Genomic DNA, 27,463 nt, shown 5'->3' with positions numbered 1-27,463 from the left:
GCTATTGAAAATTGTACAGGGAATATTAATTGTTGTGGGTTGTCTATTAGGAACATGGGGACTGTGCAAATTATGCAAAATAATTAAATTGAAGAGGTCTACAAAGAATCAGAGGAGGGAAGAAAAGAAAAGGGAAAGAAGGTATGGGGAAAATTCAATGAGAAGACAAAATGTCGAAGAAATCAAATTGTAAAAAAAATTGTGGGTGGTAAAGTTTGGTGTGATGACACATTTAGTCATCAGAGGAGGGATTGCTGAAGCAGATGTCTTAATTAGAAATTATTAATGAGTGTTTATGTATTTTGAATAATGACTATTGTAGAAAATGAATAACGTAGAGAAAAATATTGTGCACGTTTGCAATTGTGAACTCGAAGAATGTCCACCAGTGTTCACAAAATGTACTAAATAATTATTGATACTGATGAAATATTGAAAATGTATTAGATTAATGTAGATATATGTCATATTAAGGGTTATGAAGTATGTTCTAGCCTATTATTAATAGGCCTTAACTTAGCGAGTGTCTTTGCCTAGTTTTGCAGGCCTCATGCAGAAACTGTATTTCTTAGCGTTTAATAAAAATGCTGACAGAGTGAACTAACTGTGAAGTGCTCATTGTCTTGTTAAAATGCTTAGCAGAAGCTTTCCATGAGAACCGACTAACAGGAGACAGTGTCCTTAAAATGTATCAAGATGTGTATAATGTGTGCAAGAGGTTATTTCCCAGGACGCAAACAATGAAGACACTGACTGGTGAAGAAGATGCAACAAATTTGATACTTGACAAGCCAGATGATGAGAACATCGTAAAGCGGACCAATCAACAACGTGTGAAGTGTGAAACATTAGAATTCATAGATTTGGTATAGAACTTTCACTGGACAGAGTAATAACGTATGATTAATTGACCAGTTGGGAATTAGGGGATAGTTTGGGTGACTTTGATATAACAGCGCGACAAAGGGAACTTGGACAGATGATGAGACTAGAGATTTAGAGTGACTTTGGGAGAAGAAGAGATTCAAGATTCTGTCATTGGGCTCATTACTCTCTGACTGCGAGCCTGATGCTTTGCTGATCGACTGATGACCTGAGCACAAAGACTCATTCTGCTTGCTGACCCATACCGTAGATAGGTAGATATGACAATGTGACTGAATTGCATTTTTATGCTTTTTCTTTCTAGGTACCAACTGCGCTGTCTTAATAGTTTTCTTTAGCTAGATGTTTTTCCTAAATTTGTGTTCTAAATTGTGTTGCATGAAGCCCCACATGCTTATGCTAATTTGGGTTAGTTGAGGCTATTCACATGACAACTGACAAATTGCAGGGACAAATGTTTGACGAACTATCTTGATGAATTCGATGTATGTGATTACTTCATCGCAACTGACTTTGCTATTGATCTGTCCCGTTGTACCAGAATGTGTTGTGATTCAAGCCTTGATTAAATTGCGTTTCTTTCATAGCTTTGGTCTACCGGTACTGTTTTTATATGTGTTTCATTTGATCTTGAGATTAATCTACATGACTTTATCATTGTTAATATAAGCGAAATAAACTTACTAAACGTTTGCTAAAGTTGTGGTTATTCATGGCTGAAAATTCATGGTGCATGACAATTACTGACTCCATCAATTATTGATTTGACTATTGATTATTGTGTATTGATTATTGTTCTGTTCTGGAGCTATGGTAAGAACATCCTGAACGAGTCAAAAGGTTCATCGACTTATACACGTCCCCTTGCAAGTTTACTTATTAAGGTCTGCCGCGCTAACCCATAGCTTTGAGGTTAGTCATGCTGGTGTGTTTTGGTTACAGCCCTGATGAAGCAGAAGAAGTCATGATCATTGTTGAGTGCCTTGGCATAAGAATATTTGACTTTTATGTGTTGGATTGTTCCCTCAACCAACACAACTGCACCCTAGGTGGTGGGTGCCTGTCAGTTTGGCACCAACAGCAGTACTTTCTGTGAAATTTTGTACATTGTTCTCTCTAGTATAAAATGTGTATACAAAAGAAGTGCGAACCTTATGCATAATCACCTGTCTTTTTCTTGTAGAAGTCATGAAACGTGCTGGCTGAAAACATTTGAATTTTAATAAATAAAGAAGTTAACCTACATTGGAGCCTACAACAAGTCCAACAGAATGCCAATGGCCAGTCCCTATTCCAAAGTCCGATGGGCCCAAATGGCCCCAACTTGACTCCCACAAGTGCAAATGATACTCCACCATGAAGGGGCAACAATGGCATATCCAGGCACCTCAAGGAACAGGGGCAGGGGGTGGTGGAGGTGGTGACGTACGACTGGGAGGGGGGCTTGGCTTTACGTTTTGGAGGTGTAAGGTGCTTGGGTCTGGCCTTTGAAGCTGGTGGAGGGGCCTTGAACCTGGGTGCAGCAGATGTACCTGGGCCAGCATAGGGTCTCTTGCTCACAAGGGTTGTAGCACGGGAATGGGAAGGGCAGACAGGTGTGGGCTGTGATGTGGGAGGAGTGGACAGGGCAAGGAGATGGGTACGTTTAGGGATGAGACGGGTGGGCCAGTGGGTTTGAATAGGTCAACTCGGGATAGGAAAAGTTTTTTAGGGGCAATTGGGGTGGACCTGGAGGAAGGTGTGGGAGTGGAGGTAGAGGGAGTGGTTGTGACAGGTGTAGGTGTGTGTGACGTGGGTGCAGGTGACTGTACAGTATGCTGAGGTGTGGTGGATGTGTGTTGGGTGGGTGTCTTGGAATGTTTGAGTGTCTTGGGGGGGTGGACACAGTGGGACAAAACAGGCTGCCAGTGTAAATGTATGTTGTCTGTGTGTCTGCAAGTTTGGTGAGTGTGCTGCATGTGTCAACCAAAGTCGTTGTGGTGAGGGCAGGTGTGGTGTCTGGGGTGCATGAATGGATGTCTGATTTTGTGGTGACTGCCAGAATGGGGTCAGCAGTATTGAATGAGGGTGCAATGCCTGTGAGTGTGCATGTAGAGGTGACAGACAGGGAGGCGGAAGAGGTGGACACACTGGGGGAAGTGGATGTTGGTGTGTGTGCCTTTGTATGTTGGCTGTGTGTATGCCTGTGGTGGGAAGTGTGGTGCTTGTGTTTTTCAGTGTGCTTCTTGTGTGTTGAGGTGTGTGCATGGCTGTCAGAATGTGTGCTTGGGACGGGTGAAGGGAGTGGACTGCTGGAAGGGATAGAGGTGGTTGGAGGGGGGACGGAATGACGAGGGACACTGGGTGCCGTCAAAGAGGAGGCCAGAGCCTGAAAAGATCTCTGTAGGCCAGACACGGCACCGTGAATGCCGTCCAGGTAGGCATTGGTCTTCTGCACCTCTGATGCTAGCCCCTGGATAGCATTGACGATGGTTGTCTGCCCTACAGAGATGGTCCTCAGGAGGTTAATAGCCTCCTCCGTGAGGGCAGCAGGGCTGACTGGGGCAGGGGATGAGGTGCCTGGGGCTAAGGAGATGCCCACCCTTCCGGATGAGCGGGCACGGGCAACTCGGTGGGGAGAAAATGGGAGGGTGGTGATGGTATGGGGTGGCAGAAGATGACACAGAATGGGTGGGTCCACTAGGGCCCGCCACCACTAGGGAGCTCCCATCGGAGGAGGTATCAGAGTCACTACCTCCAGTGGTAGTTACCTCCCCTGTGGTACTCCCCTCGCCTTCCAACCCACTGGTCCCCTTGGCGTCGCTCGGCTCTGCCTCTGTGGAACTGTGGGCCAATGCATCCCCACTCGCCGGTGCCACAGCTCCCTCGCCAGATGATGCTGATGTACACAGAGAACAGGGATGGGGAGACACTTGTAAATAGCTGAATGGAGGTACATAACTGGTTCACACATACTCCCACCCTGCAAATATTCCACCATGCATCACTTACCGCTATACACATGGCTATGCCCCTGTCTATTTGCCACAACCCTCCTCTACAGCCATTTCCAACATCACAGTAGGACCTGAAGTACTGCAGACCTTTCCCTTACAACCTAACTTCCCATGGGGGCCATTATGTAAAATTACATCAGTCAGAGTCCCTGCTAATAGGCAACATACATACTACAGCACACTCACACATCCATCAACAAGGCATACAATGGTTTCTGTACGCACCCTCTTGTGGCTACTGTGCAGCCTTCAAGCGCCCATCCAGGTCCAAATATGACACCTCCAGAATGCGGCGCATTAAGGGGGTCAGGGCCCGACGGGCACCCCTTCCTCATTGTAGTGACTTCCCCAGCTGGGCCTCGCAGGTCTTCCTCGTCCAGTGCCCCAGGTCCTCTCACTGCTACCGGCAGTGGGTGCTGCGCCAGTTGGAGACCCCCAGGGTCCGCACCTCCCTGTTGATGGCATGCCAGAGTCCCCTCTTCTGATGGGCACTGACCTATATGGGACACACAGAAAAAGTAACACAGAGGTCAGACAATGCCCACTAGATAAAGCTGGCTATACGTCCCCTATGGGATGGACACTCACAACAGCATAACAGGACCTCACACACACAGCATGTCATGAATCCCATGACTGTACAGTGTCAAACGTGCACATATGTTTACAGCCATATACCACCATTACACACATCCATGCCCCCCAATCCACCTACTCACCTGTACCTCTGGTCGACCATAGAGCTTGGCGCACAGGGGTAGGACCCCGTCCACGAGCTTGTCCAGTTCCTCAGTGGTGAAGGCCGGGGCCCTTTCCCCTGCCACTTGTGCCATTTCCAGGACCAGAGTCAGGACACAGCAGCACACTCAGTGGAGTACCTGCATGCATGTAATCCGGGAGTCAAGTGAAGCTGGGGTGACGAGATGGCATGCGCTCTGCGGCAGTGTGCACTGTCACCGCCAGCGGAGATCATGATATGCTCATATTCCCCATTGACAACCATGTTAACCAATGAATGGTCGCACGGTGGTGAACACTGCCTTACGTTATTATGACAACCGCTAGCGTTATGAGGTCACTTCCACTACAACATTTCTGGATTACAGGGGGCAGACATTTTGGCCATTACTACGCAGTTATTAATTTCTCATTTGCCCCATGCAAGCCCTATTGTCCCCAACCCCCATAGGCATGAACAAATATACATTTACTCACCACAACAGTCCTGATGTATCATTGAGGACATGTTACTCCAGTTTAACATCCTACTATGCATATGTGTCATCGACTTGTATGCCAGCAGTGCTGAATATTTAACATGTTGGGCAGCAGTATGTGTGTTCCTCACATGTGTTCTCAACTCCTCCTAGGTACAGAGCCATGTGGTGAGGGAGGCCCCATTGGTGTACAGACCACTTGTTGATTTGGGGACCACGTTGGAGCGTCACATCATTATCAATTACAGACTCAACCATGCTACTATTCATGAACTTTGTGCATTACTGGATCCAGCACTGAGACCGGATAATCGGAATCAGTATGCCATCCCTACCGAAGTGCAAGTGCTCTCTGCACTCCATTTCCTGGCCACGGGCTCATTTCAGGTGACTGTGGGCATGGGTGCAGGTTTTTCACAGCCAATGTTTTGCATTACACTGTCCAGATTCCTGAAAGCATTTGTACGACACCTGCAGTCCCATGTGAGGTTTCCCCAAAGTGCTGACCTCCCTGCCTTCAAGTCAGACTTCTATGCCTTTGCAAACATTCCACATGTGATAGGTGCCATAGATGGCACCCACTTAGCTCTCATCCCCCCAAGAGTAAGTGAACAGGTGTACAGAAACAGGAAGAACTTTCACTCCATGAACATTCAATTGGTGGTACTGCAGACCAGTACATCTCACATGTGAATGCAATGTTCCCTGGATCAGTCCATGATTCCTTTGTGCTGAGGAACAGCAGTGTGCCACACATGATGGAACAACTACAAGGGGACAGAGGATGGATCATAGGTAAGTGTGTCTGACACTTTTTGACACATAGCAGACAGCCAGGCTGTCTGCAACTGAGGGTTGTCAGTGACAGTCCTGTTTTGCCCCCTTTTGCAGGTGATTCTGGTTGCCCCAACATGCGTTGGCTCCTGACACCAGTGAGGAATCCTAGGACAGATGCAGAGAGGAATTACAATGAGGCCCATGGACGTACTAGGAGGGTGATAGAGCGCACAATAGATCTCCTGGGGGCTAGATTCCGTTGCCTCCATATCTCTGGGGGATCCCTGCCCTATGAGCCTGAGAAGATGGGTAGAATAGTGGTGGCCTGCTGCATGCTGCACAACGTGGCTGTGAGGAAATCTATTCCCCTCTTGGAGGGGGCTGTATATCCAGACCAGCTTCCTCAGAGAGGGGATGAGAGTGATGGTGATGATGAGGAGGAGAAAGATGTACACTAGAGGAACCAAATGATCCAACTGTACTTCCAGTAACTAAGTGGTAATATTTGATGCTGTGGTTGTCTGTGCTACCTACTGGCAGTATGCCTTATCCTCTATGGGGGTGTTGGGTCTATCACCATTGTCACTGTGACCAGGTTTGCATGGGACATGTGACATTATGGACAACTTGTTAGACATTTCTGTTGGCACCACCCCATGTTATGCATGGGGTGGCATTCCTGCAATAAAAATATGAATAAATGATGTCAATGACAATTGCATGCACACTTCGATTTGATTCAACATAATGACAGGGGACATTTACATTGGTGAACAGGTGTTTTATTTGGTGTCAGGGATGCCATGGTGCTCTTTACAGTGATGGGAGTGGGCTACTGGTGGATGTCCATATTGGCTACATGGTCTCATTGATTGTTGGCAGTGGTAATATGTCCATCTGTTATTTACAAGTTTTGGGGTTGTTATTGTAGGAGGCTGGCCTGGCTTGTAGTGGGTACCAAGGGGTACTTACACTCTGTACCAGGTCCAGTTATCCCTTATTAGTGTAGAAGACGTGTTTCTAGCAGCTTAGGCTGATAGAAGGTAGCTATAGCACAGCAGCTTAGGCTGAACTAGGAGACATACAAAGCTCCTACTATACCACTGGTGTCATATACACAATATCATAAGAAAACACAATACACAGATATACTAAAAATAAAGGTACTTTAGTTTTATGACAATATGCCAAAAGTATCTCAGTGAGTACCCTCAGTATGAGGATGCCAAATATACACAAGATATATGTACACAATACCAAAAATATGCAGTAATAGCAAAAGGAAGTAATACAAGCAATGTAAAGTTACTGTAGATTGCAATAGGAGCACATAGGTATAGGGGCAACAAAAACCATATACTCCAAAAGTGGAATGCGAACCACGAATGGACCCCAAACCTATGTGAGCTTGTAGAGGGTCGCTGGGACTGTAAGAAAACAGTGAGGGTTAGAAAAATAGCCCACCCCAAGACCCTGAAAAGTAGGTGTAAAGTGCACCTATAACCCCAGAGAGCACTGAAGTCGTGATAGGGGGTTTCTGCAAGGAAGACCAACACCAGCAAAGCAACAACAGTGGATTTTCGGACCTGAGTACCTGTGAAACAAGGGGACCAAGTCCAAGAGTCGCGACAATGTCGAGAGTGGGCAGATGGCCAGGAAATGCCAGCTGAGGGTGCAAAGAAGCTGCCACCGGATGGTAGAAGCTGTGGATTCTGCAAGAACGAAGAGGGCTAGAAACTTCCCCTTTGGAGGATGGATGTCCCACGTCATGAAGAAGCTTGCAGAGGTGTTCCCATGCAGAAAGACCGTAAACAAGCCTTGCTAGCTGCAAGGGTCGCGGTTAGGGATTTTGGATGCTGCTGTGGCCCAGGAGGGACTAGGATGTCGCCACTTGGATGAGGAGACAGAGGGGGCGCCCAGCAAGTCAGGGAGCCCTCACAGAAGCAGGCAGCACCTGCAGAAGTACCAGAACAGGCACTTGGAAGAGGAGTGAACTGGAGTCCACCCGAAGTCAGAAAAGGGAGTCCCACGACGCCAGAGGACAACTCAGGAGGTTGTGCACTGCAGGTTAGAGTGTTGGAGACCCAGGCTTGGCTGTGCATGAAGGAAATCCTGGAAGAGTGCACAGCAGCCGGAGCAACTGCAAATCACGCAGTACCCAGCAATGCAGTCTAGCATGGGGAGGCAAGGACTTACCTCCACCAAACTTGGACTGAAGAGTCACAGGACTGTGGAAGTCACCTGGACAAAGTTGCTGAGTTCCAGGGACCACGCTCGTTGTGCTGAGAGGGGACCCAGAGGACCAGTGATGCAGTTTTTTGTTGCCTGCGGTTGCAGGGGTAAGATTCCGTCGACCCACAGGAGATTTCTTCAGAGCTCCTGGTGCAAGAAGGAGGCAGGCTACCCCCAGAGCATGCACCACCAGGAAACAGGCGAGAAAGCCAGCAGGTTGAAGCAATACAAGGTTGCAGTAGTCGTCTTTGCTACTTTGTTGCGGTTTTGCAGGCGTCCTGAGCAGTCAGCGGTCGATCCTTTGGCAGAAGGTGAAGAGAGAAGTGCAGAGGAACTCTGGTGAGCTCTTGCATTCGGTATCTGAAGAATTCCCCAAAGAAGAGACCCTAAATAGCCAGAAAAGGAGGTTTGGCTACCTAGGAAGGAGGATAGGCTAGTAACACAGGTAAGAGCCTCTCTGTAGGAGGCTGGACTGGCTTGTAGTGAGTACCAAGGGGTACTTACACCTTGCACCAGGCCCAGTTATCCCTTATTAGTGTATAGGGTGTCTAGCAGCTTAGGCTGATAGATAATGGTAGCTTAGCAGAGCAGCTTAGGCTGAACTAGGAGACGAGTGAAGCTCCCACAGTACCACTAGTGTCATATGCACAATATCATAAGAAAACACAATACACAGATATACTAAAAATAAAAGTACTTTATTTTTATGACAATATGCCAAAAGTATCTCAGTGAGTACCCTCAGTATGAGGATAGCAAATATACACAAGATATATGTACACAATACCAAAAATATGCAGTATAGTATTAGAAAACAGTGCAAACAATGTATAGTTACAATAGGATGCAATGGGGACACATAGGGATAGGGGCAACACAAACCATATACTCCAAAAGTGGAATGCGAACCACGAATGGACCCCAAACCTATGTGACCTTGTAGAGGGTCGCTGGGACTGTAAGAAAACAGTTAGGGTTAGAAAAATAGCCCACCCCAAGACCCTGAAAAGTGAGTGCAAAGTGCACTAAAGTTCCCCAAAGGACATAGAAGTCGTGATAGGGGAATTCTGCAGGAAAGACACAAACCAGCAATGCAACAACGATGGATTTCCAGTCGAGGGTACCTGTGGAACAAGGGGACCAAGTCCAAAAGTCACAAGCAAGTCGGAGATGGGCAGATGCCCAGGAAATGCCAGCTGTGGGTGCAAAGAAGCTGCTACTGGGCAGTAGAAGCTGAGGATTCTGCAGGAACGACAAGGGCTACAGACTTCCCCTTTGGAGTATGGATCCCACACGCCATGGAGAGTCGTGCAGAAGTGTTTTCCTGAAGAAAGACTGCCAACAAGCCTTGCTAGCTGCAAGTCGTGCGGTTAGTGTTTTTGGATGCTGCTGTAGCCCAGGAGAGACCAGGATGTTGCCAATTGCGTCAGGGGACAGAGGAGGCGCCCAGCAAGACAAGGAGCCCTCTCAGAAGCAGGCAGCACCCACATAAGTGCCGAAACAGGCACTATGAAGAGGAGTGAAATGGTGCTCAACCGAAGTCGCACAAAGGAGTCCCACATCGCCGGAGGACGACTTAGAAAGTCGTGCAATGCAGGTTAGAGTGTCGTGGAACCAGGCTTGGCTGTGCACAAAGGATTTCCGCCGGAAGTGCACAGAGGCCGGAGTAGCTGCAAAAGTTGCAGTTCCCAGCAATGCAGTCTGGCGTGGGGAGGCAAGGACTTACCTCCACCAAACTTGGACTGAAGAGTCACTGGACTGTGGGAGTCACTTGGACAGAGTTGCTGGATTCAAGGGACCTCGCTCGTTGTGCTGAGAGGAGACCCAGGGTACTGGTGATGCAGTTCTTTGGTGCCTGCGGTAGCAGGGGGAAGATTCCGTCGATCCACAGGAGATTTCTTCGGAGCTTCTAGTGCAGAGAGGAGGCAGACTACCCCCACAGCATGCACCACCAGGAAAACAGTCGAGAAGGCGGCATGATCAGCGTTACAGAGTTGCAGTAGTCGTCTTCGCTACTTTGTTGCAGTTTTGCAGGCTTCCAGCGCGGTCAGCAGTCGATTCCTTGGCAGAAGGTGAAGAGTGAGATGTAGAGGAACTCTGATGAGCTCTTGCATTCGTTATCTAAGGAAATCCCCAAAGCAGAGACCCTAAATAGCCAGAAAAGAGGGTTTGGCTACTTAGGAGAGAAGATAGGCTAGCAACACCTGAAGGAGCCTATCAGAAGGAGTCTCTGATGTCACCTGCTGGCCCTGGCCACTCAGAGCAGTCCAGTGTGCCAGCAGCACCTCTGTTTCCAAGATGGCAGAGGTCTGGAGCACACTGGAGGAGCTCTGGGCACCTCCCAGGGGAGGTGAAGGTCAGGGGAGTGGTCACTCCCCTTTCCTTTGTCCAGTTTCGTGCCAGAGCAGGGCTGAGGGGTCCCTGAACCGGTGTAGACTGGCTTATGCAGAAATGGGCACCATCTGTGCCCATGAAAGCATTTCCAGAGGCTGGGGGAAGCTACTCCTCCCCTGCCTTAACACCTTTTTCCAAAGGGAGAGGGTGTAACACCCTCTCTCTGAGGAAGTCCTTTGTTCTGCCATCCTGGGCCAAGGCTGGCTGGACACCAGGAGGGCAGAAACCTGTCTGAGGGGTTGGCAGCAGCAGCAGCTGCAGTGAAACCGCGGGAAAGGTAGTTTGGCAGTACCCAGGTCTGAGCTACAGACCTGTGGGATCATGGGATTGTGCCAACTATGCCAGGATGGCATAGAGGGGGCAATTCCATGATCATAGACATGTTACATGGCCATATTCGGAGTTACCATTGTGAAGCTACACATAGGTAGTGACCTATGTGTCGTGCACACGTGTAATGGTGTCCCCGCACTCACAAAGTCCGGGGAATTTGCCCTGAACAATGTGGGGGCACCTTGGCTAGTGCCAGGGTGCCCACACACTAAGTAACTTTGCACCTAACCTTTACCAGGTAAAGGTTAGACATATAGGTGACTTATAAGTTACTTAAGTGCAGTGGTTAATGGTTGTGAAATAACGTGGACGTTATTTCACTCAGGCTGCAGTGGCAGGCCTGTGTAAGAATTGTCAGAGCTCCCTATGGGTGGCAAAAGAAATGCTGCAGCCCATAGGGATCTCCTGAAACCCCAATACCCTGGGTACCTCAGTACCATATACTAGGGAATTATAAGGGTGTTCCAGTATGCCAATGTAAATTGGTAAAATTGGTCACTAGCCTGTTAGTGACAATTTGAAAGAAATGAGAGAGCATAACCACTGAGGTTCTGGATAGCAGAGCCTCAGTGAGAAAGTTAGTCATAACACAGGTAAAACATTCAGGGCACACTTATGAGCACTGGGGCCCTGGCTGGCAGGGTCCCAGTGACACATACAACTAAAACAACATATATACAGTGAAAAATGGGGGTAACATGCCAGGCAAGATGGTACTTTCCTACACTATCAGAAGGAGTCTCTGACATCACCTACTGGCCCTGGCCACTCAGAGCAGTCCAGTGTGCCAGCACACCTCTGAATCCAAGATGCAGAGGTCTGGGGCACGTTGGAGGAGCTCTGGGCACCTCCCCTGGGAGGTGCAGGTCAGGGGAGTGCTCACTCCCCTTTCCTTTGTCCAGTTTCGCACCAGAGCAGGGCTGGGGGATCCCTGAACCGGTGTAGACTGGCTTATGCAGAGATGGGCACCATCTGTGCCCATCAAAGCATTTCCAGAGGCTGGAGGAGGCTATTCCTCCCCAGCCCTGACACCTTTTTCCAAAGGGAGAGGGTGTAACACCCTCTCTCTGAGGAAGTCCTTTGTTCTGCCTTCCTGGGCCAGGCCTGGTTGGACCCCAGGAGGGCAGAAACCTGTCTGAGGGGTTGGCAGCAGCAGCAGCTGCAGTGAAACCCCGGGAAAGGCAGTTTGGCAGTACCCGGGTCTGTGCTAGAGACTCGGGGGATCATGGAATTTTCTCCCCAATGCCAGAATGGCATTGGGGTGACAATTTCATGATCTTAGACATGTTACATGGCCATGTTCGGAGTTACCATTGTGACGCTATACATAGGTAGTGACCTATGTATAGTGCACGTGTGAAATGGTGTCCCCGCACTCACAAAGTCCGTGGAATTTGCCCAGAACGATGTGGGGGCACCTTGGCTAGTGCCAGGGTACCCACACACTAAGTAACTTTGCACCCAACCTTTACCAGGTGAAGGTTAGACATATAGGTGACTTATAAGTTACTTAAGTGCAGTGGTAAATGGCTGTGAAATAACGTGGACGTTATTTCACTCAGGCTGCAGTGGCAGGCCTGTGTAAGAATTGTCAGAGCTCCCTATGGGTGGCAAAAGAAATGCTGCAGCCGATAGGGATCTCCTGGAACCCCAATACCCTGGGTACCTCAGTACCATATACTAGGGAATTATAAGGGTGTTCCAGTATGCCAATGTAAATTGGTAAAATTGGTCACTAGCCTGTTAGTGACAATTTGAAAGAAATGAGAGAGCATAACCACTGAGGTTCTGGATAGCAGAGCCTCAGTGAGACAGTTAGTCATAACACAGGTAACACATTCAGGGCACACTTATGAGCACTGGGGCCCTGGCTGGCAGGGTCCCAGTAACACATACAACTAAAACAACATATATACAATGAAAAATGGGGGTAACATGCCAGGCAAGATGGTACTTTCCTACACAACCCCCCCAAACGAAGGACAATAAGACTAGTCATTCCCTGATGGGTCTTCATTGCCTAACTGGAAATATCTGGAGAGTCCATCTGCATTGGAGTGGCTACTTCCAGGTCTATGTTCCACTGTATAGTCCATTCCCTGTAGGGATATGGACCACCTCAACAATTTAGGATTTTCACCTTTCATTTGTTTTAGCCAAAGTAGAGGTTTGTGGTCTGTCTGAACCATGAAGTGAGTGCCAAACAGGTATGGCCTCAACTTCTTCAGTGCCCAGACAACTGCAAAGGCCTCCCTCTCTATGGCAGACCAACGCTTTTCTCTAGGGGTCAACCTCCTACTAATAAAAGCAACAGGTTGATCCTGGCCCTCAGAATTGAGTTGTGATAGGACTGCCCCTACTCCTAATTCAGATGCATCAGTTTGGACATATAATTTTTTAGAGTAACAAGGGCTTTTCAGGACAGGTGCAGAGCACATGGCCTGCTTCAGCTCCTCAAAAGCTTTCTGACAGTTTGCTGTCCATAATACCTTCTTAGGCATTTTCTTTGAAGTGAGGTCATTAAGAGGGGCTGCAATGGAGCCATAGTTCTTTATGAACCTCCTATAGTACCCAGTGAGGCCTAAAAAGGCTCTCACCTGAGTCTGAGTAGTAGGGGGAACCCAATCTATAATAGTTTGGATTTTCCCCTGAAGGGGTGCAATCTGTTCCCCACCAACAAGGTGTCCCAGATAAACCACCTTCCCCTGCCCTATCTGGCACTTTGAAGCCTTGATAGTGAGGCCTGCCTTTTGCAGGGCCTCTAAAACTTTCCATAGGTGGACCAGGTGTTCATCCCAGCTGGAGCTAAAGACAGCTATATCGTCTAGATATGCTGCACTAAAAGCTTCCAGCCCTTGCAGTACTGTGTTCACCAACCTCTGAAAAGTGGCAGGTGCATTTTTCAATCCAAAAGGCATTACTGTGAATTGGTAATGGCCTCCAATGGTTGAAAATGCAGTTTTTGCTTTTGCATCTTCTGATAATTTGATCTGCCAATACCCTGCAGTCAAGTCAAAAGTGCTTAGATACTTGGCAGATGCCAGTGTATCTATGAGCTCATCTGCCCTGGGTATAGGGTGAGCATAAGTTTTGGTTACCTGGTTGAGACCTCTGTAGTCAACACAAAACCGCATTTCCTTCTTTCCATCCTCGGAATGAGGTTTTGGTACAAGTACCACAGGAGAAGCCCATGGACTTTCAGAGTGCTCAACCACTCCCAGTTCAAGCATTTTCTGCACCTCTTGCTTTATGCAGTCTCTGACATGGTCAGGCTGCCTATAGATCTTACTTTTGACAGGCAAGCTGTCTCCAGTATCTATAGTGTGCTCACACCAAGAAGTGGTACCTGGCACAGTAGAGAAGAGTTCAGAAAACTGACCCAGGAGATTTATGCAGTGGTCTTTCTGCTCAGCAGTAAGACAATCTGCCAAAACTACACCTTCCACTAGAGCATCTTGTTCTGTGGAAGAGAAGAGATCAGGGAGAGGGTCACTCTCTTCTTCCTGTCCCTCATCAGTTGCCATGAGCAGGGTGAGATCAGCCCTGTCATAGTAGGGTTTCAGGCGGTTGACATGGAGCACCCTAAGGGGACTCCTGGCAGTGCCTAAGTGAACTAAGTAGGTGACTTCACCCTTTTTCTCAACAATTATGTGGGGTCCACTCCATTTATCTTGGAGTGCTCTTGGGGCCACAGGCTCCAAGACCCATACTTTCTGCCCTGGTTGGTACTGAACCAAAACAGCCTTCTGGTCATGCCATTGCTTTTGGAGCTCTTGGCTGGCCTGAAGGTTTTTACTGGCCTTTTTCATGTACTCAGCCATCCTTGATCTGAGGCCAAGTACATAGTCCACTATGTCTTGCTTTGGAGATTTTAAAGGTTGTTCCCAACCCTCCTTAACAAGTGTTAGGGGACCTCTCACAGGGTGTCCAAAAAGAAGTTCAAAGGGGCTGAAGCCCACTCCTTTTTGGGGTACCTCCCTGTAAGCAAAAAGGAGGCATGGTAAAAGGATATCCCATCTCCTGCGGAGTTTTTCAGGGAGTCCCATAATCATGCCTTTGAGAGTTTTGTTAAATCTCTCCACCAGTCCATTTGTTTGTGGATGAGAGGGTGTGGTGAACTTGTATGTAACACCACACTCCTTCCACATGGCCTTTAAGTAAGCAGACATGAAATTGCTTCCCCTCTCTGATACCACCTCTTTTGGGAAGCCCACCCTGGAAAAGATTCCCAGGAGGTCCTTTGCCACTGCAGGAGCTGTAGTGGTCCTTAGAGTAATTGCTTCAGGATATCTGGTGGCATGGTCCACTACCACCAAGTTAAACCTATTGCCTGAAGCAGTAGGAGGGTCAAGGGGCCCAACTATGTCAACCCCTACCCTTTCAAAGGGAACCCCAACCACAGGCAGTGGGATAAGGGGTGCCTTTGGAGTGCCACCTGTCTTGCCACTGGCTTGACAGGTTTCACAGGACTTACAAAATTCCTTTGTGTCCTCTGACATTCTAGGCCAATGAAACAGGGGAACAAGCCTGTCCCAAGTTTTCATTTGCCCCAAATGTCCAGCTAAGGGAATGTCGTGAGCAAGAATTAGGAGGAACTTTCTGTACTCCTGAGGAATCACCAATCTCCTGGCAGCTCCAGGTTTTGGATCCCTTGCTTCAGTGTACAAGAGGTTGTCCTCCCAGTAAACTCTGTGAGAGTCATTGACACCCCCATTTGCTTGTTTGACAGCTTGCTGTCTTAGACCCTCTAGTGTGGGACAGGTCTGCTGTGCCACACTCAGCTCCTCCCTGGCAGGCCCCCCTTCACCCAAAAGCTCAGCAGTGTCTGCTTCCAGCTCCTCTGGTGTAGGTTCTGCACAGGGTGGAAATTCTTCTTCCTCAGAAGTAGAATCCACTGTAGAGGGAGGCATAGTAGGTAGTGCTTTACTTCTACTAGCCCTAGCTTTAGGGAGCACTTGGTCCATTCTTCCAGGATCCAAGTCGTCCTTGTCAAAGCAAAAATATGCCCTGGAATGCCCAGCATTGCTGCATGAGCCTCCAACTCCACTTCTGCCCAAGCTGATGTCTCTAAATCATTTCCTAATAGACAGTCTACAGGTAAATCTGAGGCAACCACAACTTTCTTTGGGCCAGTAACCCCCCCCCCCCAGTTGAGATTCACAACAGCCATGGGGTGGCTAAGGGTGTTGTTATGAGCATCGGTTACTTGGTACTGGTGACCAAGTAGTTGTTGTTCAGGGTGGACCAGTTTCTCTATTACCATTGTAACACTGGCACCTGTGTCCCTGTAGGCCTGAACCTCAACAACATTTATTAGGGGTAGTTGCTTGTACTTATCTATGTTAAGGGGACAAGCAACCAAGGTGGTTAAATCAATAGCCCCCTCAGAGACTAACACAGCCTCTGTGGTCTCCCTAATCAGACCAACCCCAACTAAGTTACCAAAAGTGAGCCCAGCTACTCCCTTGGATTGGCTATTAGTAGGTTTGCTCCCACCAACACTGCTATTACTAGGGGCACTAGGTGTAGCAGCAGGGGTTGTAGTGGTAGGAGGCTTGGTGCTTTTCTTTGGACAACTGGGATCTGTTGTCCAATGGCCTTTTATTTTACATAAATAGCACCATGGTTTCTTTTCTTTGTTTTGATTTGAAGAGGATTTGGACCCACCACCCCCACCAGAGTGTTTTTGTGGGCCTGATGAAGACTCATTTTTAGATTAGTCCCCACCCTTGTCAGAAGACTTACCATCCTTCTTCTTATTGCCATCTTTGTCACCCCCTGTATGAACTTTTATGTTCACCCTTGTTCTGACCCATTTGTCTGCCTTCTTTCCCAATTCTTGGGGAGAGGTCAGATCAGAGTCCACCAGGTACTGGTGCAACAAATCAGACACACAATTATTAAGAATATGCTCTCTCAGGATCAAGTTATATAGGCTTTCATAATCAATAACTTTACTGCCATGTAACCACCCCTCCAAGGCCTTCACTGAATGGTCAACAAAATCAACCCAGTCTTGTGAAGACTCCTTTTTGGTCTCTCTGAACTTCATCCTGTATTGTTCAGTGGTTAAGCCATAACCATCCAGAAGTGCATTCTTAAGAACTGTAAAATTATTGGCATCACTTTATTTCACAGTAAGGAGCCTATCCCTACCCTTTCCACTAAATGATAGCCATAGGATAGCAGCCCACTGCCTTTGAGGGACATCCTGTACAACACAGGCCCTCTCAAGTGCAGCAAACCACTTGTTAATGTCATCCCTCTCCTTATAAGGGGGAACTATCTTGTGCAGATTCCTAGAATCATGCTCTTTTGCAGGATGACTATTGGGAATACTGCTGCTGCCACCATGGGTTTCTAAACCCAATTTCTGTCTTTCTCTTTCCACTTCTAAGGACTGTCTATCCAATTCCAGCTGTTTCTTCTTGAGCTTCAGTCTGGTTTGTTCCACTCTCAAACTATTGAGCTCCCTTTCTAACACTCTGTCATCAGGGTGGGTGGGTGGGACATTCCTTGAAATAGAAGTATGTTGAGAAAGAACAGAAGGGGACCTGTCCCTAACAGAAGGCATCCTAACAGCTTGGTTAACATAAACATCACTTCTACTATGATGTGAAGGAATACTCTTGCTATGATGTGAGGCAACACTATCAGTATGGTGTGACTCTACATCAGTACCAACTATGCTAGGCTGTCTGGTAATGGGCAGGCTAGGAAGTTTCTTTCCTGAATCTTTTTCTAGGGGAGTCCCTGGATCAGATTGTGAACCATTAACTACTTTTTCAACAGAAGGGGCACCTCTGGCCTTATCCTGTTCTACAAGCATGTTAACCAACAGTTCTCTGGGGGGATTCTTCCCTACACTTAAACCTCTTTCTATGCAGAGACTCCTTGCTCCTTTCCAGCTAAGGTGATCATAAGCAATTTTGGACAGATCAACAGTTTGGCCTGTGCCAGACATTATAGAAAGTGTTTAAGTGACAGAAAAAGTGAGAACAAGTTTTTAGAACTTTTGAAAGAACAGGAAAAAAAACTTTTAAAACTTTTAAGAACTTTTTAGAAAGTTTAGAGGTACTTTTCAGCACTTTAGAAAAGAAGTGAAAAAAGAAATGCAAAACTTTTTGGTTAGGTGTACATACACTGAACTTGTTTTGTATATTTTTCTCTTATGAAAAGTACAATGACAAAAGTGGTAAGTAGTTACAGAGCACTTATCCCACCACTGCACAACCAATGTAGGAGGCTGGACTGGCTTGTAGTGAGTACCAAGGGGTACTTACACCTTGCACCAGGCCCAATTATCCCTTATTAGTGTATAGGGTGTCTAGCAGCTTAGGCTGATAGATAATGGTAGCTTAGCAGAGCAGCTTAGGCTGAACTAGGAGACGAGTGAAGCTCCTACAGTACCACTAGTGTCATATGCACAATATCATAAGAAAACACAATACACAGATATACTAAAAATAAAGGTACTTTATTTTTATGACAATATGCCAAAAGTATCTCAGTGAGTACCCTCAGTATGAGGATAGCAAATATACACAAGATATATGTACACAATACCAAAAATATGCAGTATAGTATTAGAAAACAGTGCAAACAATGTATAGTTACAGTAGGATGCAATGGGGACACATAGGGATAGGGGCAACACAAACCAAATACTCCAAAAGTGGAATGCGAACCACGAATGGACCCCAAACCTATGTGACCTTGTAGAGGGTCGCTGGGACTTTAAGAAAACAGTTAGGGTTAGAAAAATAGCCCACCCCAAGACCCTGAAAAGTGAGTTGCAAAGTGCACTAAAGTTCCCCAAAGGACATAGAAGTCGTGATAGGGGAATTCTGCAGGAAAGACACAAACCAGCAATGCAACAACAATGGATTTCTAGTCGAGGGTACCTGTGGAACAAGGGGACCAAGTCCAAAAGTCACAAGCAAGTCGGAGATGGGCAGATGCCCAGGAAATGCCAGCTGTGGGTGCAAAGAAGCTGCTACTGGGCAGTAGAAGCTGAGGATTCTGCAGGAACAACAAGGGCTAGAGATGTCCCCTTTGGAGGATGGATCCATCACGCCGTGGAGAGTTGTGCAGAAGTGTTTTCCTGAAGAAAGACTGCCAACAAACCTTGCTAGCTGCAAGTCGTGCGGTTAGTGTTTTTGGATGCTGCTGTGGCCCAGGAGGGACCAGGATGTCGCCAATTTCGTCAGGGGACAGAGGGGGTACCCAGCAAGACAAGGAGTCCTCTCAGAAGCAGGCAGCACCCACAGAAGTGCTGGAACAGGCACTATGAAGAGGAGTGAAAAGGTGCTTACCCGAAGTCGCACAAAGGAGTCCCACGTCGCCGGAGGACAACTTAGAAAGTCGTGCAATGCAGGTTAGAGTGCCGTGGACGCAGGCTTGGCTGTGCACAAAGGATTTCCGCCGGAAGTGCACAGAGGCCGGAGTAGCTGCAAAAGTCACGGTTCCCAGCAATGCAGTCTGGCGTGGGGAGGCAAGGACTTACCTCTACCAAACTTGGACTGAAGAGTCACTGGACTGTGAGAATCACTTGGACAGAGTTGCTGGATTCAAGGGACATCGCTCGTTGTGCTGAGAGGAGACCCAGGGTACCGGTGATGCAGTTCTTTGGTGCCTGCGGTAGCAGGGGGAAGATTCCGTCGACCCACGGGAGATTTCTTTGGAGCTTCTAGTGCAGAGAGGAGGCAGACTACCCCCACAGCAAGCACCACCAGGAAAACAGTCGAGAAGGTGGCAGGATCAGCGTTACAGAGTTGCAGTAGTCGTCTTCGCTACTTTGTTGCAGTTTTGCAGGCTTCCAGCGCGGTCAGCAGTCGGTTCGTTTGCAGAAGGTGAAGATAGAGATGCAGAGGAACTCTGATGAGCTCTTGCATTCGTTATCTAAGGAAATTCCCAAAGCAGAGACCCTAAATAGCCAGAAAAGAGGGTTTGGCTACTTAGGAGAGAAGATAGGCTAGCAACACCTGAAGGAGCCTATCAGAAGGAGTCTCTGACGTCACCTGCTGGCCCTGGCCACTCAGAGCAGTCCAGTGTGCCAGCAGCACCTCTGTTTCCAAGATGGCAGAGGTCTGGAGCACACTGGAGGAGCTCTGGGCACCTCCCAGGGGAGGTGCAGGTCAGGGGAGTGGTCACTCCCCTTTCCTTTTTCCAGTTTCGTGCAGAGCAGGGCTGAGGGGTCCCTGAACCGGTGTAGACTGGCTTATGCAGAAATGGGCACCATCTGTGCCCATGACAGCATTTCCAGAGGCTAGGGGAAGCTACACCTCCCCTGCCTTAACACCTTTTTCCAAAGGGAGAGGGTGTAACACCCTCTCTCTGAGGAAGTTCTTTGTTCTGCCATCCTGGGCCAAGCCTGGCTGGACCCCAGGAGGGCAGAAACCTGTCTGAGGGGTTGGCAGCAGCAGCAGCTGCAGTGAAACCCCGGGGAAGGTAGTTTGGCAGTACCCAGGTCTGAGCTACAGACCTGTGGGATCATGGGATTGTGCCAACTATGCCAGGATGGCATAGAGGGGGCAATTCCATGATCATAGACATGTTACATGGCCATATTCGGAGTTACCATTGTGAAGCTACACATAGGTAGTGACCTATGTGTAGTGCACGTGTGTAATGGTGTCCCCGCACTCACAAAGTCCGGGGAATTTGCCCTGAACAATGTGGGGGCACCTTGGCTAGTGCCAGGGTGCCCACACACTAACTAACTTTGCACCTAACCTTTACCAGGTAAAGGTTAAACATATAGGTGACTTATAAGTTACTTAAGTGCAGTGGTAAATGGCTGTGAAATAACGTGGACGTTATTTCACTCAGGCTGCAGTGGCAGGCCTGTGTAAGAATTGTCAGAGCTCCCTATGGGTGGCAAAAGTAATGCTGCAGCCCATAGGGATCTCCTGGAACCCCAATACCCTGGGTACCTCAGTACCATATACTAGGGAATTATAAGGGTGTTCCAGTATGCCAATGTAAATTGGTAAAATTGGTCACTAGCCTGTTAGTGACAATTTGAAAGAAATGAGAGAGCATAACCACTGAGGTTCTGGATAGCAGAGCCTCAGTGAGACAGTTAGTCATAACACAGGTAACACATTCAGGGCACACTTATGAGCACTGGGGCCCTGGCTGGCAGGGTCCCAGTGACACATACAACTAAAACAACATATATACAGTGACAAATGGGGGTAACATGCCAGGCAAGATGGTACTTTCCTACACTATCAGAAATAGTCTCTGACATCACCTACTGGCCCTGGCCACTCAGAGCAGTCCAGTGTGCCAGCACACCTCAGAATCCAAGATGGCAGAGGTCTGGGGCACGTTGGAGGAGCTCTGGGCACCTCCCCTGGGAGGTGCAGGTCAGGGGAGTGCTCACTCCCCTTTCCTTTGTCCAGTTTCGCACCAGAGCAGGGCTGGGGGATCCCTGAACCGGTGTAGACTGGCTTATGCAGAGATGGGCACCATCTGTGCCCATCAAAGCATTTCCAGAGGCTACTCCTCCCCAGCCCTGACACATTTTTCCAAAGGGAGAGGGTGTAACACCCTCTCTCTGAGGAAGTCCTTTGTTCTGCCTTCCTGGGCCAGGCCTGGTTGGACCCCAGGAGGGCAGAAACCTGTCTGAGGGGTTGGCAGCAGCAGCAGCTGCTGTGAAACCCCGGGAAAGGCAGTTTGGCAGTACCCGGGTCTGTGCTAGAGACTCGGGGGATCATGGAATTTTCTCCCCAATGCCAGAATGGCATTGGGGTGACAATTTCATGATCTTAGACATGTTACATGGCCATGTTCGGAGTTACCATTGTGACGCTATACATAGGTAGTGACCTATGTATAGTGCACGCGTGAAATGGTGTCCCCGCACTCACAAAGTCCGTGGAATTTGCCCTGAACGATGTGGGGCACCTTGGCTAGTGCCAGGGTGCCCACACACTTAGTAACTTTGCACCCAACCTTCACCAGGTGAAGGTTAGACATATAGGTGACTTATAAGTTACTTAAGTGCAGTGGTAAATGGCTGTGAAATAACGTGGACGTTATTTCACTCAGGCTGCAGTGGCAGGCCTGTGTAAGAATTGTCAGAGCTCCCTATGGGTGGCAAAAGAAATGCTGCAGCCCATAGGGATCTCCTGGAACCCCAATACCCTGGGTACCTAAGTACCATATACTAGGGAATTATAAGGGTGTTCCAGTATGCCAATGTGAATTGGTGAAATTGGTCACTAGCCTGTTAGTGACAATTTAGAAAGCAGAGAGAGCATAACCACTGAGGTTCTGGTTAGCAGAGCCTCAGTGAGACAGTTAGTCATCACACAGGGAACTCATACAGGGCACACTTATGAGCACTGGGGCCCTGGCTGGCAGGGTCCCAATGACACATACACTAAAACAACATATACAGTGAAATATGGGGGTAACATGCCAGGCAAGATGGTACTTTCCTACAGTTATTGCACGGTGAAGATGGTAGTTCAGTAGCACACTTGAGGGACAGTTCTTGTCTGAGTCACTTTCTTATGGGAGGGCAGGTGTTCCAGTACCATATCTGGGCCTGAGGGACCGTTTGGGTGCCTGGTGTTGGCCTGTGCGGGTTGAGGTGCTGGTCTCCTGTGTGTCCTCAGATGGTGGCACAAGTCCAGTTGTTGCTGCTGCCGTTGTTGGTAGGTCTGTATCTTGGCCTGTAGTAGGATCTTCCTGGTCTGTGGGGGTCTCAGGCTGGGTTGGGACAAGGTGCAGCCGCGCACCTGCTATGGTGTCCATGGTGGTATTGTGCCTGTTTCCACTGCTCCATGGTCTCTTGGTGTTTGGCTATCTGCAGCCTTTGACTCTGCTCCAGGGTGGCCACAATCTGGTCCATCCTGTCTTGGGTATGGTGGTATGCTCCCAGGACCTCAGCGATAACGTCCTTAGCTGCAGCATCCATCCTGTGGCCTACCCCCTGGGCCACTGATGCCCTCCCACTGGGCCTACCCCCTTTGCCTGTGTCACCTGCACAGGTCTGGCAGTACCACTTGTACTGGGGCCATCATCTTCCTGCCTGTTGGTAGGTGGTGACTGTGGCCTCTGTCCTTGTGTTCCGCCAGACTGTGGCCTGGATACACAGGTGTGGGGCCGGCTGCCCTGGCCTGATGTTGGTGGGTGGGTGGTAGGGGTGTCAGTAGTGTCCTGGGTGGGGCTCCTGGATGGTGACAGTCCAGGACTGTGTGAGGGGCCAGGGCATTCCTCACTGTCCAGGGTTCCCTCCCCCGTGTCCTGGGTGGTGCCTCTGTCTCCATGCGGGGAACTGCCACTCCTTGTCCTGTCCGTCAGGGTGGCATGGGTGGTGGTGCCTGTTAGGGGGGATGGACATGTCTGTTACAATTGCTTAATCGGATGGGGTGCACAGGGCTGGGCTGTTTTGTGAAGGTTTTCCACTTTTGGGCCATGCAGGGTGCCTTTGTGAGGTTGCCATTGCATTTTGCTTAGGATATGGAGGTGCATTGTGGGTGGTGTAGTGCCTTTGTGATTACTTGCAGGAGTAGGTGGCTGTGCACAGGGGGAGGTATGTGGGCCTATTGGTGCAATTGTGGGTATGCAGGGTGACTGGATTTTGTGATTGAGGCCTGGATGGGGTAGTGGTCCTGGTGGCTGTTGGAGGGGTGGGGTAGTGCACGCATTACAGATGTGATGGCTATGGCGTAATTGTAGACAACTTGCTCAAGTCCATTTCTCCAGTGAGTCCAGTGAGGCCCTCAGGGTGCAGGATGGCCAATTACCTTTTCCTCTCAGTCAGTGTAGTCGGGTGGTGTTGGTGGAGGTCCTCCCCAAGTCTTCTGGACTGCAATGTTGTGCCGGGATGCCATGGACCTCACCTTCCCACACAGGTCGTTCCATCTATTGCGGATGCCGACCCTCGTGCATGGATGGTGTCCCACTGCATTGACCTTGTTGACAACGGTCTGCCATAACTCCATCTTCGTGGCGATGGGTGTGTGCTGGACCTGTGCCCCGAATAATTGTGGCACGACCTTCAGTATCTTGTCCACCAGGGTCCTTAGCTCCGTTTCTGTGAAGCTTGGGTGCTTAGGGGGTGCCATGGTGTGTGTTGTGAGTGGTGTGTTGTGTGGATCTAGTTGAAGGTGCTGTTGTGGTGTTGGGTGTGTGATTCGTGTGTTGTGGTGTTCAGTGTCTGCTTATGAAGTTCTCAATCTCAGTTGTCCTATTGGTGGTGCAAAGGATTGTGGGGTGTGTCTGTGAGTGTTTTATAGTGTAGTGGATGTGTGTCAGGTGTATGGGTTTCAAACTTGCCAATGTGTGCAATTCTTACTGTTGGGTCCCATTGCTGGCCGTGGTGGTCTGTACCGCCAAAAGTCGTTCGACTTCCACTGACCGCCGCTGTGATATGTGCATCATTATTTGGAGGACGGGGAGTTTGTGTGCTCAGCGGTGGCAGGGTGGGATGTCCAGCATTTTTGCCGACAAGGTCCTGGCGGTGACTAGTGGCAGGGAAATTTTTGTCAGATTCGGATTTTTGCATTTTTATATGTCGAGTTTCTGTTCACTGCCAATGGCAGGATTCTTTTCAGCACCGCCACGGTGGGGGACAGTATTTACCGCCATGTTCATAATGACCCCATATATATATATATATATATATATATATATATATATATATATATACACAAAACTCTCAGAGTTTACATATATATATTCACAAACATATTCACTCTACCTCTCAGTCTCACCTTACCCCAACAATTAACAAGTAATAATGGGGTTGAAAGCTATGGTTATTTAATATAGCAAGGTTGGTCCGAAGCATTCAACTACTTATTAATTAAAATGCAAGAGAACACAGGCCTTTCAATTAAGAATATATGTATATGATTATTTCCTGAATATCCCCACTTTATTATACCTGTTTATTATACCTGTTTAAGATGTTTTGGGACTAATTTAGAAAAGCATATTTGAGTACATTAAAGAGTGCTACAGCAGTACTGCACCCCAAATGCCTTTGTAAATAGACCCCTTTTTTAGATATCTATTATGTTTATAGTTTGCGTATGCATTGATATTGAGTTAGCACAGCTCGGTTTTCTGACAGAAATGTTAACGAATATACACTCGATAGTCTTAGGACTCATGCTAAACTTTTATTTCCTTGCTCTTCAGGCATTATTTCCGGTAATGGCGAGCGCTGGAAGCAACTGCGTCGATTTTCTCTCATGACACTGAGAAACTTTGGAATGGGAAAGAAGAGCATAGAAGAACGCATTCAAGAGGAGGCGCTTTTTCTAGTGGAGGAGCTCAAACAGATGAAAGGTTCGGTTTGGAGTTCTGTTTATTAATGTGAAAATCCTATTCTTTGAAGAACTCAGCACCTCCTCGTGTGTTGGCAATGGTACCGCCCACTCTCATTTCTGATTACCTGTCACTAAAGAACATGATTTACATAGTGTTATTTGTGTTATCACTTCTGGTATTGAGACTATACTCGTGGTTTTCAGACATACGATATATAATCTATTTTTGTTATGTTATCAGAACTGATGAAAATGTTTTTCAAAATGTTGTTCAGTTTGTAGTATTGTATTGCAGGTAGGTCTACTGTTGCATGGCTGTCCAAGGTATTGTCTTATTGCCTCAATTGCACATTTGATAATATTGCATATTAAAATCACAGCACAAATGATGGGACACTGGTCACACAACACACCTATATGTAGTTATATATAACGGTTATTGAATGCAACACAAAAATCCACATCAAATTTTCTGTTGTTTTAATTGCATACAATTATTTCGCCTGCTCATATAGTTTTCGGTCTTTTGTTAGTCAAGATTTTACTAAATTTGTATGTATGTATAATATAATCATAGGGGCTTTTATCAATGGACTATTATTGTATCATTCACATTTCCCTTCCCTCACTACTGCTTACAGAATGGTTTAGTGTTTGGTCATAGCTGTGTTCAAATCATGTTTTTTTCTGCCAATTGCAGCCTTTACCAAATATTCTGGTAAAATTAAATGATATTGTCTGAGTCATCCAAGCATATTTATCAGTAGTTGTAGAATTTAATGTAACACTTGTATCTGAAGCATTGTTTTGTGCCCGGGTGACAGATTTGTCTGCATATAGAGAGTGGAGCTTAGTGACGTGGGAGTCTGTCAGAGGCTTAAGTCCAAACTGGTCTCTTCACCGTGCACTTTTTTTTAACGACATTATATTCAATTTGAACAAAGGTAACATGATGTACCTAACAAAAGTAGCCCAACAAACATCCCTGACTGATATGGACGGCTTCCATATTTACCTGTTCTTTATTCCTTCCACCTGCTCTCCCGCCGGCCCGGTCTAAGAGATGCAATCCTATCGAAAGTTTTTGGGCCATTATTAACCGTTTCTTCATTGTCCTGCCACACATACCTCTTGAAGCTGAGAAATACGCAACAGTAAATTTTTCTTTAACATCTAGGGGCATATTTACTATTATTTTACGCAACACAGCACAGCAAGAAAAGTTGCTGTCTTGCGTTGCTTGAAAGGGAAAAAACAGAAATTATCCATATTTGCAAAGATATGGAGCATTTCTGTTCTCTCGCTTCCCTGGTGCACTATGTGTCGACTAGCTCTAATGCAAGCGCCCTTGCACCACTGTGGAAGGGTGCCTTTTGTTATGGCCAGGAGTGGTTGTGAGAAGGAAGGAACACCTTACTACACAGAAGTAATCCAAAGAGGCATATTCCTCTTTCTAGGTGGGTTACAGAATGCAGCAAACATGGAAAGAGGAAGAAACAAAGGTAAATAAACATTTTGATCCTGTTACTCCTGTGTTGGGCAGATGCACCATTTTCCCACACAAAAGGATGATGGACGGAGTGCTGAAGCTTTTCAAACCCTCACCCCTAGTCACAGATCTCAGTTCAATCCATCGTTCTTTTACTCACCATGCCACCCCAGTTTGGACCCAGTCAAATGCAAATCAGTCCTGACCCTGATCCCCACGGGAACAGTCCAGCCCAAACTGCCAAGCCAAGTCCTCCCGGACCGGGGACAAGCATCCTAGGAATGGCTTCGGGGTATCACCAGGGGTACACCAGGTGGCCAGGTTCTCAGTTAATGGGAAGGCATCACATTTGTTTGGAACTGGGAGGGTTACAAGACATGGCTGTCCAATGTCATCCTTCTTGTTCACTCTATCCATGAAGCCCCTGTTGAATGAAATAAGAGACTGGGAAGAAATGAAAGGGATATTCCTCTGTAGAAAGGAAAATAAGATCTGCTTGTACTCAGATGATTTGTTGTTGCCCTGTCTGATGCGATGCTGTCATTTTCACCCATATTGGAAGAGTTGGAGGGATTTGGTCTAGTTTCATGGTTTAAAATTAACCTGCAGAAATTGCAGCTTTTGAATCAAACCTCACCTGTTGACCTGAATGTCCATATCTAGTAAAGGTTCCCCTTGGCTTGGACAAATAATTGTATCACATATCTCTAAGTTAAAATATTTCCGTAGCTGGAGGAAATGGCTTGTGTAAATTACAATGATCTTCGGTACTCCCTCATACCAGTTTTATAGATGTGTTACACAGGAGCTTTATCCTGGATTTGGAAAATAGTTGCTTTTAAAATG

At 47.6% G+C, this 27,463-nt stretch overlaps 1 protein-coding gene across 1 annotated transcript in view; it reads left to right on the top strand.

The window, feature by feature from the left end:
• LOC138259682 (cytochrome P450 2G1-like) overlaps nucleotides 1-27,463 on the top strand; it is an 855,404-nt gene that overhangs the window by 302,398 nt on the left and 525,543 nt on the right. The window contains exon 3 of the mRNA XM_069207565.1: nucleotides 24,998-25,147. Within this exon, the coding sequence (XP_069063666.1) occupies nucleotides 24,998-25,147 (150 nt within the window). The remainder of the gene's footprint in view (nucleotides 1-24,997; nucleotides 25,148-27,463) is intronic.

This window comes from Pleurodeles waltl, chromosome 9 (genome assembly GCF_031143425.1).
Source record: "Pleurodeles waltl isolate 20211129_DDA chromosome 9, aPleWal1.hap1.20221129, whole genome shotgun sequence".
Lineage (NCBI taxonomy): Eukaryota > Metazoa > Chordata > Amphibia > Caudata > Salamandridae > Pleurodeles > Pleurodeles waltl.
The sequence above is the reverse complement of the archived record's forward strand: the minus strand, read 5'-3'. Positions and strand labels throughout refer to the sequence as shown.